This window comes from Crocuta crocuta, unplaced genomic scaffold, assembly GCF_008692635.1.
Source record: "Crocuta crocuta isolate KB4526 unplaced genomic scaffold, BGI_CrCroc_1.0 scaffold52, whole genome shotgun sequence".
Lineage (NCBI taxonomy): Eukaryota > Metazoa > Chordata > Mammalia > Carnivora > Hyaenidae > Crocuta > Crocuta crocuta.
This window is the reverse complement of record NW_027528617.1, coordinates 2,682,092-2,697,520: the sequence shown is the minus strand read 5'-3', so window position 1 is coordinate 2,697,520 and position 15,429 is coordinate 2,682,092. Positions and strand designations below refer to the sequence as shown.

The window sequence follows — 15,429 nt, the reverse complement described above, 5'->3', positions numbered from 1 at the left end:
TGTAAGAGCAAAGAGACTCAATTAAAAATATTCCAATAATTTAGTTGTAATGTACATTGTACTAGGTCTTCAAAACAAAAACAAAAACAAAAACAAACCCAGATCATTACACAGGCCCAGATGACCACATTAAACATGGTTCTAAGTTTTCTCCTTTTGGGAGTAGCACTCTGAAATCAGTGAATCAAAATGAATTTTTAATGAATAAATGTTGAAAATTGGTATTTTTTCCCTAAACCATCTGGGGCATAAAAGCAAGACAGAAACCTGAAAAGTTCAACTTTTTCCACACAAGAAGCCAGAAACAGGCCAAAAACCTAAACTGTTAATGGATTGTTACAAACCTGAAATGAGTTCTAAGCCAGCTCTCCTAAGGTCTGTAAAAACCAGTTTTCTCTGTACTAAATTATGTTTGGGATTTGCATCATTTAAAATTAGCCCTATAATGCCACACTATTGTGATTAGTAATTTCATCTAGGAGGTTTTGATTTCTGCATTCTTGGTCCTTTTTTTTTTCCCAGAAAGTTTTCACAAAAATCCGTTAGACCTCAGCCCTAAAGAAGTCAGTTACACTTCACCACAGTAAGAGGTGCTAGGTGGTGGGGGAGGGGGGAGGGTTAGCTTTAACTGAGAACTATTAAGACAGTATCACTTTTGCAGGTGTAGCCTACGAAAATAATGAGCTCTCTGCCCAAGTCAGTGTTGCTTGATATAAAAAGTGATACTGTCATGTCAGTGCTTAAAAAAAAAAAAGAGATGACAATGTTATGCTAACAAATGGACAAAAACGGTAGGGTGGGTTTCTAAACAAGCTTAACAGCAATAGCAGGGTTAACAGGGGTATCAAAAGAAAGTGAATGCTTAGATGAATAATCATTGCATTTTACTGCTAATTAGCTCGTTAGATATTTTTGTAATTTAACTGGCCAAGCTGCTTTTCTAAATATACATTAATGATTAATAAGGACACTATAAAGATATAGTAATTATAGTGGTTAGTAATGGCAACTAGCTTGCATCTTAATTCATGCTTCTCTTTATCATAGCCAGCTTTCAAACAAACTCAATTTTATTTAAAATCTTACTTTTTTCTGATGTCATATCGATCTGAAAGAAAACATACATAAATTGAATAGTTACAAATTGTGTCTTGTTTCACAGCCCCTGATGTGCAAATAAGCTCCTATTAATAACCACAGCCATGGGGAGATAGGATAAGCCAGAGTAAGGTCAGAGTAATTTGCTACGTTTCTTCCTGAGAGCCTCCTGGATTCTTACCATAACTTTGAAAAAACAAATCTCCTTTCTAAGCTCTATAGGTTGAAAGTACTTTTAAATATGTTATTCTTAGGAAGATGTGATCCAGGGTGTGTTTGATGGTAGAAATATATATTTATTAGGGAAAATGCCAGGAAAAGTGTAAAGTAGGGGTCAGACAGTAAGTATCAATATAGCTGCAAAAAAGAATGAAAGAACAAATAGCATGCCAAGGTAATACATTCTACAGAAGCAGTTTCATTAATTACAAGCCAAACTTCCAAATCCTGAAAAGAATATAAACTGGGTCTATTGCTCTGCACAGCTTCTGAAAATATTCAATAGATAAATCATAAGCCTAATGCAAGAAACTCATTTAAACATAGCAAAAGTGGTTTTAGGGGCACCTGGGTACCTAGGGCCACCTCAGTTAAGTGTCCGACTTCGGATCAGGTCATGATCTCATGGTTTGTGGGACTGAGCCCAGCTTCGGGCTCTGAGCCGTCAGCCTGAAGCTGAGCTGAGCCTGGAGCCTGCTTCCGATGCTGTGTCTCCCTCTCTCTCTGCCCCTCCCCCATTTGTTCTCTCTCTCTCTCTCTCTCTAATATAAATTTTAAAAAATGGTTTTAAAACCACATTGCTCTTCTAAGAAGAAGTGTAGGTACCATTCTGAACGGCTTTGGTGAAAGAAGCACCAAGTGCAAGGGGAAAACAGAATATGTGAGACCAAAGAGCGACTCTCCAGCTGAGGGAAAGGATGACATCAGTCTTGTCGCAGTGTACTACGTACACCGTGACACACGGCAGGACCATGAGTCTATAATCACACCTCTTGTCCTGCTCCACTGCCCGGGTAGGAGAAAACGTGAATTCAGGGGGACTCTCTGCCCTGAAAAGGCCTTACTTACTTATTTTAGGCTGATGGGTACAAGGGTATTTATTATATTTTTCTTTACGTTTTTGTATTCCAAATCCATCAGAGTAAGATTTAAAATATAAATCTAGTATTTGTCAATCTTAACAGGAACCAGCATGGAAATAGGAAAGCAGAAGGCATTTCCCAATGATTTCTTTCATGTCTATGATAATGCTTGGGCACCTTCAAATCTTCACAAGGGCAACAAACACGAATGTGCCTGAACCATCAAAGAGGTCTAATTCAAATGGTTCTTTATTCAAGGTAACCTCTCTAAGACTTGCTTTCGTCACCTGTGATATAGCATCTATGATATGACGGCACAGCCCTCACAGGGCAATTGTGAGAGATTAGTGTTTAATGAGGTACATGGAGCACTTAAAAAAGAATCTACTTTATGAGAGGTGCTCAATACTAGTAGAGTTCTGCACTATAATATTATAGGCTAATGTTGGAGCTATGCACTCCTTACAGTTTTTGGTCTCAGTGGTTCTCAAACTTTTTGGTCTTAAGGCTCCTTTACACTCCTAAAAAATGACTGAGAACCTTGAGGAACTTCTGTTTATGTTGGACGTACATAAGTATGTTTCATACATTACAACTGAGAAAATTCTAGAGCCCTAATATACACCAGCAATATTCCCGAGTCAGAGCAACGATACCATCATACGTAACGTAGCCTACGGAAGACTCCCCCATAGCTTATGGAGATACGGGAAGTAAAAGGCAAATAATGTCTCAGTAACATGAAAAAAAAGTTTTAACCTCCAGGTTTCTCCAGATCAACCTGAGAAATGAAATAATAGCTCGACCTTCAGCAGTCAGTAGGGGAACATAGATTATTGCACAGAGACAGGGTAGCAATTCACAGGGAAAGCTTTACTATTCTTTGAATTAAGTCTACAAGGTGAGAAAACAGAGGCTCAGAGAGGTTAAGTAAAACCGTGACCCTTCAGTGACTAACACCTGTATACCCCTTCTAAACACACAGGTTAACAATGTGCTCTTCTTAGTGGTTAGAGCAAATACAGCCATCAACAGGCAACAAGGTCAGACAATTACCTCTTCCTCCTGTTCTTGATCTGACTCTGATTCCTTGCCGCCCCAAGATGCCATGCAAGATGGAAAAGAGAGCAGAAAGAGTAGAGAGTGTTTAGAAGAAAAGATTAAATATACTGCCAACAAACATCACCAGGCAAGCATACAGACAATGTCCGCTTATTTTTTCTTACTAAGAGTTTATAGAAGACAGTCACAAAAATTTTAAAAAGTATTGGTTTAAATGCAAAAGTCTGTAGATTCAAGAGGCAAAAGAACCAACATTATACACTAATTTATTAGACAAAGAAACTAAAATTGTAAACACATTCATTTCACATACTAGGTTACCAGCAGCCTTAAGGTTTTGGATTTGGTAATGGATTTGATGCCCACGTCTACAGAAATGATGATGGTATATTCTGGTCAATGTAGACACTGGCTGAAAATCTTAAAGGCCACAAATAAGCATATGATGAATATATTTTGAATACAGAGGCAATATTTAGAAGTTCTAGTATAATGAGGAGCTGCTAAATTCTAAAGTATATCTGAATGTACAATGCTGGCCTTGTTTTCCTTTTTGTTTTGAGTTACTAAATGGAAAGCTGTCCTGGACCAGCACAGTGTTAATGATATGTCTGGACTCAGAAATACAGTGTAACAATATAGTAAATGCTTTCTTTCATCACGCATTGAAGCTCACTGAAATCAGAGACAAGGCTCATTCATGTTTATATATCACTTGGGCAGACTGCACAGCAGTATATATGTTGTTACGGTTCTTATTTGGCATTCTGCTTCAGTGACTCACAAATCTACCAACCCAAAGTATATTTCCTGTCAATTGCAGTAAGATTACATTATGCTCATTTGGGTGGATATACCTATTTTGTATCCTAATTAGTGGAATAACATGTAAGTTTACATATATAGATTATTTCATTTTTATCACCTAATCAGAATTTGCAATATTAAAACATGACACTATGAGCTATTCTCTATGTGACTCATCTCTATTTACAAGAATGATTGGTTAAGAAAAACAGACCATGGTGGGTAAAAAGAAGTGTAGAAAATGCTCTTTTTGTGGAGTCAAGATTTAGGGTTTTAGATATATTTTTACTTCTCCTCCAAGTCTCATCTCCCTCCCCAACCTCTAGTACACTCTGAAAACCTGCTGCAACCCCCCATAGGCTGCCACATGGGAGCTTTCTATGCAAAAGATACTGGTTAAAATTGTTTTAAGTAATCGAATCAAGCTATCCCCAACATTTAATTCATTCAGTTGTCATCTTCAATTCAATCATAGTAAGCAAGGAATTCTGTAATGGTGAGAGGTTTGAATAGAAAGCAGTATCTGGTGGAGCACCTGGGTGGCTCAGTCGGTTAAGCATCCGACTTCAGCTCAGGTCACAGTCTCGCAGTTCTTGGGTACAAGCCCCACATCAGGCTCTGTGCTGACATCTCAGAGCCTGGAGCCTGTTTCAGATTCTGTTTCCCTCTCTCTCTGCCCCTCCCCCACTTGTGTTATCTCTCTCTCTCTCTGTCCCTCCTTCCCTCCCTCTCCCTCTCTCAAAACTAAACATTAAAAAATCGAAAAAAAGAAGAAAGTAATATCTGGTAAGTAGACTTTGTGTCAGGAACAGATGAATTTATACCTTTTCAATAATATTTCAAATCTACTCCTTGTCATATAGAGGTATTTTGTATATTAATCATGTTAAAACAGTTGAAAAATTAGTTTGATACCCCCAAAACATTATAGGTTATAAGATGAACAGGTTATTATTTCAGCAGTAAGATAAAATATCATGATGTTGCTCTAAATTTAATAATAATAATTTAATCCACCTGTGAATTGGCAGTGACAAGAAGCTAATGAACTCATAATATTTTGGTAGGGTCAAATGTAGTAGTATGATCCCAGAAGGGCATGCACATAAAATCAACAATGAAGACAATGCCAATGATTTTGTTTTAAAAAAATAGTCCAAAAATTTAAATCTTAAATTCAAATTTTCTCTCTTTCATATCCAACATGTATTTATAGCAAATTTTCCATCAAAGTGAATTTAATGCAAAAATAAAGTAGAGCTACATTTTTCATTACTTAAATGAAAATTTATAAATTTACAGGGAAGCAGAAATGACTATTACAGGGGTGCCTGGGTGGCTCGGTCGGTTAAGCGTCCTACTCTTGATTTCGGCTCAGGTTGTGATCTCACAGTTGTGAGATGGAGTCCTGGGTCTGGCTCCGCATTGAGCATGGTGGCTTCTTAGGATTATCTCCTGCTCCCTCCCTCCCTCCTCTCTCTCTCTGTCTCTCTCTCTTTCTTCTCTTCCTCCAACTCCTTCTCCTCCCCTCCTCCCTCAAAATAAATAAACATTTTAAAAGAATGACTGTTATATGTGCTTATGTGCTTACATTCAGTGCTTTTGCTTTATTTATTCTAAAGGATTTGAAAATTAAATCTTATACAGACTGAGGTGCACTACAGTAGATTTGATAATACCTTTGTATAAATCGGCAGGGTGATGTTTAAGTTGCAAATAGCTTGATGCACCAGGCCTCTTGTGGATTTTGGTTCCTTCATAAATGATAGTCGCCCGCAAGGTTCCTGAGTCGTATCACGTACCTTGAACAAGAAAGGCATACATGTTTCACCCGGATATGATGTATATGATTTATTGTAATTAGAGGATACTGAAAACAATCAGGAAGAAATAAATTCATCTGACAATGCCAAGGATTTAGAGGTGCTCCTTTCTTTTTCTAATATCATTTAGAATGACTTTTAAAAAATCATTCAGCTTTTAAAAAATTGCTTGTAAAATACACATAACATAAAATTTACCATGCCCATTATTATACTTACCATTTTTAAGCATTCAATTTAGTGTCATTAAGCACATTCACAAACTTGTGCAAACATTACTATGCAGAATTTTCCATGACCCCAAACAGAAACTCTGTACCCATTCAATGAGAACTCTCCATTTTCCTCTTCTGCCAGCCCTCAGTCACCCCTATTCTACCTTCTGTCTCTATCAATTTGCCTTTTCCAGGTACCTTGAATAGACAGAATTCTACAATGTTTGTCCCTTTTGAGTCTGGGTTATTTTACCTAGCATAGTATTTTCAAGGTTCAATCATATTGCAACATATATCAGAGTTTCATTCTTTAAAAGAATTGTGTTAAAGTATACGTAACATGAAACTTACCATTCCAATCACTTTTAGACACACCGTTTAGTAGCATTAAATAGCATTTCGTACAACATTCATCACCATTCATCTTCCCAACTTTTTCATCTTCACAAACTGAAACTCTGTTTACATTCAACAATAGATTCATTCCCATTCCTCCCTTGCCTCCCTCCCCTGGCAACTACCATCCTGTTTCCTGACTCTATGCGTGTGACCACTCTAGGTACCTCACGTAAGTGGAAACATCAAGTATTTGTCCTTTTGTGTCTGGCTAATTTCACTTAGAATATATCCTCGAGGTTCATCCATGTTATAGCCTGTATCAGAATTTCATTCCTTATTAAGGCTGAATAATATTCCATTGTACGTATATACAATTATTTCCTATTCATTGTACGTATATACCATATTCATTCACCTGTCAATGGATATTTGGGATGTTTCTACCTTTTGGCTGTTGTGAATAGTGCTCTTACGAACACTGCCGTGCAAGAGACCGAGTCCCTGCTTTCAGTTCTCTTGGGTATATACCTAGAACTTGAATTGCTCGATCATATGCTTATCTATGTTTAACTTTTTGAGGAATCATCAAACTGTTTTCCATAGTAGCTGCATCATTTTATATTCCCACCAGCAATGATCAAGGTTCCAATTTCTCCACATCCTTGCCAACATTTGTTAGTTATTTCATTTTTTTAACAACAGCCAGCCTAATGGGTACAAAGTGGTATCTCACTGTGGTTTGAATTTGAATTTCCTTAAGCTGTTGAGCATCTTTTCATATGCTTATTGGCCATCCATATAACTTCTCTGGAGAAATGTCTAAGTCCTTTGCTCATTTCTGTATTTGGTTGTTTATAGAATGACTTTTGCACAACAACAATATCAAGTATTAACTTAATTATACACACCTTTGTGTTAAATGGATCCATTAACCCTCAGCAGGTATAGCATAACGTGATGATTGCTTGAACCTACCTTTAATCAGGCAAAACAATCAAACCAGAAATGGCACAACAGAAGACTAACAGGAGATCTTGGGAAACTTTAACAGGTCTTAAAAATTTTTAAAGAGGTGTACTGACATATACTCGGAAAGTCATAAGGGATTAAAATGAGTCATTGCTGACAAACTGTTTGGAATTAGTAGTCTGAAGTCAATGTAATAAAAAACTAATGGAGACCAGCTTCTATCTTGTGAGGACTGAGCAGTATTAGGACTTCTAGAATGGTGACATACACTGAGAAATAAGAAAAAAATGAGTGGCTGGAGAACTAGAGAACAGAATTATTACTTCCTTTTAATTGCATGAATCTCTCCATCACACATTTTTGTCCCTCTTTATAACTGGACTCTAGAATGAAGTGTGTGTCCACTACTGCCAAATTCCTAACTTGGATTAATATTCTTAAGCAGAGACAACAGATTCATGGTGTATTGAAGTGTCTCCATAAATGTTTGCTGGATGAATTTTTGAAAATATATCCAATTCACAGGTCTATCTGGATAATCTCTTACTATGTTAAGTGAGATCTTGGGTCCTTTGAGAGTTTCTATTACAAAGTGTTGTCACTTAGAACTCTTTTGGTCTCCACATGAATGAAATTCATAGCCTTTAAAAATTAAACATAAATATTTAAAAGAAATAATAGTAAAAAAGAAGAGAGAGACTTCCTTTACAATTTGGGGGGAAATGGACAGGTTTTCTGATTAATGAATCAGCTATTTGTCCCAATTCTCAACCTTATAAGTATGAACCTCAGAAATAAAAGTGGTTGGTTTCAGAGGACTTCAAAATTTCACAGATATGGTTTAAAAATTACTGTAAATGATTGAAAAGCAAATATTATCTCCTCCTAAAGGAAATCAAATCCTTACTTGATCCTAAATAAAAGGCATTATAAAATTCCATGTATATATTACCTTGACAAAGAGAGGAAGTCGGTTTTCTTTAAAGGCAAAAAAACTGAATATATGATGTTGGCCACTCTTGGTTAATGGCACCAGGTTGCCAAAACAATCAACATAGATTGGTTTTCCTTCTAGTACCTGGTGAAAATGGAGAAAAATAACACATAGTATAATTGCTATAACTATTATGTGGTATTTATATTAAAAAAGTGGGGATACTACTTGGAACATGAAAATTCTTTTTTTTTTAATTTTTGTTAATGTTTATTTATTTTTGAAGGAGAGAGAGAGAGACAGAGTATGAGCAGGGAAGGGGCAGAGAGAGAAGGAGACACAGAATCTGAAGCAGGCTCCAGGCTCTGAGCTGTCAGCCCAAAGCCCGACACGAGGCTTGAACTCACGATCCATGAGATCATGACCTGAGCCGAAGTCGGACGCTTAACTGATTGAACCATCAGTCACCCCCAAAAATTCTTAAAATGTACATACATAATCTTTAAATTTCCGACTAACATTTTGTCTTATTGGTGACAAAGCATGTGTTAGTACTCCCTCCCTCTTCTTACTGGTATAGGAATGACAAGAATCTTCAAATCATGGTGACAGTTTTAATGTTTTCATTTCTAATAGTTTCATGTTGCCTTCCAAAACCAATATCTCTTTAAGTCCTACATTTAAATTTCTGATTGGGTAATTTTTGACATCATAATGAGTCAGGTTACTTGACTTCAATATCCAAAGGCCCACTGGTTAAAAAAAAATCCAAAATAAGAAAAAGTAATGTTGAAAAGTCCTGGATATGGTACTTTCACATTTACACAAAGGATATACTTCCCAACTGCTTTCTTTTACTATTAAAAATTTATAAGAAACAGCGAAAGACAAAGGCATCTAAACTACTACAGTCACTTACATACTTTACCAATAGCTCATAATTTTTCCCAAAATTATCTTCCAGAGAGTCCTTTTACCTCCTGACACACACTGAGACTATCCCTATAGCCAAACTGGTTAAAAATGGCTGACTTTGGACCTTGACCTTCTAACTGATCAAAATGTGGACTGGTCTTTTTTTTAAATAGTTCTATTTATTAAATACTATTTAAAATATAATAAATTAGTAAGGGTATAAACACCATGTCAATACGAATTATTTTTGTAAATACAGTACCTCTACATCCCTGCTTCTGGCCACCTCAGCAAAGTTTTCTTGTTGTTCAAGGGTCTTATCCACTTTATCATCAGTCATGCAGAAACATCTCAATCTGGCTTCAATGGGGTCATGTGACTTGGCAAACACAACAAATTTGGCCATATACGGTACACAGATAATTTCTCTATACACTTGTGATGCAAAGGTAACGGATTCCTGGATCTGTCGACAATCTATCAGCCAGAACCTACAAAATGAAATAAGATCGGTTATCTGAAATTTAAAGTCTGCCAGTTGAAACAACAACAACAATCCCTTCGCTATGATCAAAATAGTCACTAAATGTTTCTTGGAAAAAGAAAGGAGTGAGGAGGGAGATGAGGAGAGAAACTAAAAGGAAAGAGAAAGAAAGTAGAAGGGAAAGTAGAAAGACAGATGGGAACGAGGAAGGGAGAACAGGGGAAGAGAGAAAGGTTAGGTGTTTAAAATCAGCTGTCAAATGCTGTATTGGTAATTTTCTTCCAGAGACTCTTGTGGGTATTCGGTCTTCTCCACTCTGTCTCAGTGCTTTAGAATCTTCTAGCATGAGAACTCAGTATCAGACATTATGATAAGTATCTCACTGAATGAGAATTTCTGTTTTCCTTGATTTTCTCTCCAATTCTTTGTTTTGTTCCCTGAAACTTTTTCAATAAAATCTACTAAGCTTTTCTTCATCATTCTTTTCCAGTAGCTTCTCCCGTCCCCGAGGCTGGTAAAACCACTTTTAACAATTTGCTTTTGCTCCAGAACTTCTAAATGTTGAATATAATTCATAGAAGAAATTATTCACTTACGACCAATTTATGAGTTCTAACCTCAACTAAGCCAGTGACATTGCCTGGCAACTTTCTCCTCAGGTATCCTTTTATTCAGTATACTAACTTTGCTAAGATTTTAATGAAGCTTGAGCTCCCCCCGTATCTGAGGCCTGAAGAAAGATAACTTTACTGAAAAAGAGGTCATTGACGGACATTTTGCCAATCTGCTCTGTACACACTTTCAAAAGTTGTTCCACATCCTCTTGCTCTGAAACCTTTCCCCACCAATGATCACCTTCGTCCTCTTGACCCATTTCCCATAATCTTTCAACATTTCCCAGATTTTCTTAGCCTCTCTTTTCTTCAAGTTCTTGATCCATCTCTTACCTTTTTTCACTGGCTTTGGTAAAAACACCAGCATGACTTCTGAATTCTAGATGACATGAGTCATGGTTGCAACCCGCCAGGACCCTTCTGCATTCTGCCTTGGCATCGTTGCTCATGTGACTCTCTTTTCCACTTTTCCCTGTTTACTGGGTTCCTACATGTCTCATGAGTCACCTCTTCCTGGACATCCCCTACACCCTGATGCAAATACCCTCTGCTGAATTCTTTAGTGCCTCTGGTAGACCCAGGGTCTACCTGCCATTGTTTTGCATTAGAGTGTAGATGCCTGAGTGGCAAACACATGACGCAGAGAGCCCGACACTTGCTTGAGATATAAACATGTGCCGTCACAGCCAGGTATCACAGTACACCATTACTGAGCTACTCATGAATTTCTGTATTTTCTTCCTCCCCCCCAATAGAAATTTAAGTTTTAACCACTCTCAACTTTAGTTTTCTCATGCGTAAAATGTACACAATACCTCTTGCTCTGTTTAAGTCACCCCGTTGTCGTAGTTATCAAATTAAATCAATGGGAAAATGCTTCACAATCCATTCATCCCAGTGCAAATGGGAAGTAAATAAACTGGTGTTCGTGTGCATGACATAAAATTAGCTTCAGTTTTTAAAAGATGTGTGATATGTAAATGGGTAAGACGTGGGGAATACATAAATGTGTTAGAAGGCATGAGTCACTGAAACATCTAAACCACTTAAGCAAGCCATGGTAGGCTTTGCATTTTTATTATTCTGTTGGAAAAAGCAGTTCAGGCTATTTTTTGACAGCAGGAAATTTATCTTTCCTAAAACCTTTGGGACTGGAAAAATCAGTGGTGGCTGTAAAGCCAGAGTCAGGGTCACACAGTCAAAGCTGACAATCACTTATTTTTCTTAGATTTTAATTTGACTGGTTGCCCTTTGTTAGTGTAGCATCACTATTATATTTTCTGGCAGGTCTAGTTTAAAATCTGAAAGTAAGCGTAAACAATGTTTAAAAGCAAACTGAAAAGAGGTACTTTGAAAGAATGTAAGAAACAAAATAAAACAAAAGACCACAGGGAGGGGGAATATCATAGGGGGCTTTTCTGGGCTGCGGAACCATACCTGGCAGACACATTGGTTGTAAAGGAAACACACTCATTGACAAATGTTAATGGCGTAGTTCCTGTAATATCTTCCCATTGTGCAGGGGTGGTTCCACCTGAAATAATAGGATTGTTTTAAAAAACCTGGGCAAAACTCCAGACTTTGAATTGTAAAATAAAGTCTTTGTGGTTCTCGCTGTGTTCACCTCTTAGTCCCACCCACCCCTCAAGATGACATATAGGAAACAACATGTCTAAAAACCACATGCTATAAAATGACATGCTGACAGCAGCAAACAGCAGACACCACCTTTCAAGGAAGTTATTTGAATAACTGCCTCAAATTACTCACCAAGTAGTCTATGCTCTGACATTCTTTTTTTTTTTTTTAATGTTTTAATGTTTCAAGCTTTCATTTAAATTCTAGTTAACATGTACACAATATTAGTTTTAGGAACAGGACTTAGTGATTTATCGCTTACTTATATATCACTTACATACATATGTATATATGTGTATATTTATCGCTTAAATATATTGCTTATATATATATGTATGTATAACATCCAGTGCTTGTCACAACAGGTACAGCCTATCCCCTATCCTCCTCCCTCCATCAACACTCAGTTTGTTTTCTATAATTAAGATCCGACTGATATTCTTAAGCTTTTATTGTAATTGCTAGGCTCTGAAGATATTTTAAATTGTAGCAGTTGATCATCTTAAAAGACACTCTGATCAACCAAAGAGCTGAATACTTTGTTAAAATAATAAAAAATCCAAATGTTCTTTTATCCCTGAACTTCATATTTTATGCAATTAATTTGAAGAAATAAAATTACTTGGGGAGCCTGGGTGGCTTAGTTGGTTAAGCATCCAACTCTTGATTTCAGCTCAGGTAATGATCTCACAGTTTGTGAGTTCGAGCCCTGCTTTGGATTCTCTCTCTCTGCATCCCTCCCCTGCTTGCATTTTCTCTCTCTCTCTCTCTCTCTCTCAAAAATAAACAAACAGGGGTGCCTGGGTGGCTTAGTCGGTTAAGCGTCCGACTTTCACTTAGGTCATGATCTCGCGGTTCGTGGGTTCGAGCCCCGCGTCGGGCTCTGTGCTGACTGCCAGCTCAGAGACTGGAGCCTATTTCAGAGTCTGTATCTCCCTCCCTCTCTGACTCTCCCCTGCTCATGCTGTCTCTCTCTCTCTCTCCTAGAAATAAATTTTTAAAAAATTTAAATAAATAAATAAACAAATTAAAAAAAATTATTCTCAATTTGTGTTTAAAGGCTGGAAATAAAAAGCTTGGAAGATATTAAGAGCACAATAAATACTTCAAGGTGAGTGGACAAATGAATGAATGCTAAAGAATGGCCTCTTATAGATAGAAAAGTCACCATGGAGGCTGACGTGAACTGTCATTCTACTGGAAAACTAAGTTGGCATAGATAAGGATGAAAGAGTCTTAAAGAGCTGCAGGAGGAATGTATGTTTGAGAGGAAGAAAAATTGTGACTCTAAAATTTCTTAAAGAAGGAAGTGAGTTATCAAAGAAAATTCATGGAACCTTATCCTTGTAGGCCTCTAAAATATTAATTCTCAGCAGAAGCACATAACGAGCAAAACACAAAACTCTAAACATTTTGGTTAACATATATTTTAATTAACAAATACATTTAAGAAACTGTTTAATACAGGGGCACCTGGGTGGCTCAGTCAGTTAAGCATCTGACTTCAGCTCAGGTCATGATCTCACAGTTTGTGGGTTTGAGCCTGTATCAGGCTCTGTGCAGACAGCTCAGAGCCTGGAGCCTGCCTCAGATTCTGGGTCTCCCTCTCTCTCTGTCCCTCCTTCACTCTCACTCTGTATGTCTGTCTGTCTCTCAAAAATAAACAAACATTAAAAAAATTCTTTTAAAAATTAAAAAAAAAGAAACTTTACTACGAACCCATCTGAATAAATAGATCAGGTGACCCCCAGGCCAAGGTGGAATCTTCACCAGATCATGTATAAGGACAGGGTGTGCCACAGACACTTTTCAGTCTTAGTACTTTTGCTACCATGCCATGAATGTTGCACATTTAATAGAGGGGCTAACTGTATACCCATGGAACAAAAGGTATGAGAATGACACCCAGGAAGGCTGGGTGACAACCAGAAATGGGTAATTAGGAAAGAAGTAATACGTGAAGGAGGATGTCCTTCTATACTCATTATAGCCTTTGTATTTCAAAATTCTGTCATATTATTAAACTTATGGGGTAAAGCCTCAATGGTTTTCTGTCATAAGTAGAGAAAAAACACTAATTAGAAGGGAGAATTAAAAGAACAAAATAAGAATGAACATTCCTGGGGTGCCTGGGTGGCTCAGTCGGCTAAGCATCTGACTTCGGCTCAGGTCATGATCTCACGGTTCGTGGGTTCAAGCCCTGCGTCGGGCTCTGTGCTGACAGCTAGCTCAGAGCCTGAAACTGTTTCAGATTCTGTATCTCCCTCTCTCTCTCTGACCCTTCCCTGCTCACGCTATGTCTGCCTGTCTCTGTCTCTGTCTATGTCTCTCTTTCTCAGAAATAAATAAAACATTAAAATTTTTTTTAAAAAAGAATGAATATTCCTTTCAATATGGAGGAGAGTGAAAAAAAATTCTAGCAATACCTAGACAACCAAGGATGGTTATTATTCCTATTGGCAATAGTATAAATATTTACCGAATGCCAATACCATGTAGTTATGTTAAATAGGGAAATTATCAATCAAATTATGAGTCCTAACACATATTTATGTGGATTTTTTTCTCTCACCCAGTGGTGGTGGTATTTTGAGCAGAGAACACCAATATTCTGGGAATGTCTTTCGGGAGTATGGTAGTCATCTGAATCTACAACTTCCCATTGAAAAGGCCAAAATTCAGTTAATCATTAAAAACCTGTACTTTGTTTTTCTAAGCTTAGTGCAACCCATCAACGATAAAGACAAACCAATGCCTAGACAGAAGTTTGAACTACTAGGTATAATTATTCAAGATGCTATTTGTTTTTCAATAGATGTAAGAGGAAGTCTTCAATGAAGGCTTAAAACTTGGGGTTGGAGGTATATACATTTGGGTTTGAATATCAACTCTGCCAAATATGTATGTCATGATCTCAGATAAGTTATAGAACTTCCCTCAGCCTTGGCTTCCTTTTGAGTAAACAGGTTTAACATGTCCTTAGAGGGCCTCTGTGAAGGTTACAATGACAATGCATATGAAATGTCTAATAGGTTGGCGAACAAGTTATATGTAATAAATATAAGTTCATTTCCTTTCGGCTTAAATTTCCCTAATTAATTAGAATGCTTTTCCTGAATTAATGCCTATAACCGCACAGGTATCTTACAGCAAAGGTAGAGAATATTTACAATGATCTAGGTTTCTTCTTTTGGAACTTTCTACCAGCATGGTCATATTTGACTCACCTGTTATGCTGCATAGTAATCTTAAGGTTGGTGCATCTCCCCCAAAACCATTCAACATGACATCACTTGAAGCTTTGGGGACAGGAATGGTCATGGTAATTGGCTTGTGGAATTTTCTTCTTCTAGGTTCCAAAGTGACTATAGGGCTGAAGGTTGCTTTGTTGCCTAGAATCTTCTTAACCAGCTCACTGTGCATAGGCTGAGCCTTTTGAAAGAAAAAAA

The 15,429-nt window shown here is 37.2% G+C and overlaps 1 protein-coding gene across 1 annotated transcript in view; it reads right to left on the bottom strand.

The window, feature by feature from the left end:
• Nucleotides 1–15,429, bottom strand: part of ANK2 (ankyrin 2) — a 221,727-nt gene that overhangs the window by 30,027 nt on the left and 176,271 nt on the right. The window contains exons 32-38 of the mRNA XM_077754996.1: nt 15,208–15,412; nt 11,780–11,876; nt 9,507–9,735; nt 8,348–8,473; nt 5,729–5,851; nt 3,237–3,269; nt 1,087–1,108 (exon numbers count right to left, since the gene is read on the bottom strand). Of these exons, the coding sequence (XP_077611122.1) occupies nt 1,087–1,108; nt 3,237–3,269; nt 5,729–5,851; nt 8,348–8,473; nt 9,507–9,735; nt 11,780–11,876; nt 15,208–15,412 (835 nt within the window). The remainder of the gene's footprint in view (nt 1–1,086; nt 1,109–3,236; nt 3,270–5,728; nt 5,852–8,347; nt 8,474–9,506; nt 9,736–11,779; nt 11,877–15,207; nt 15,413–15,429) is intronic.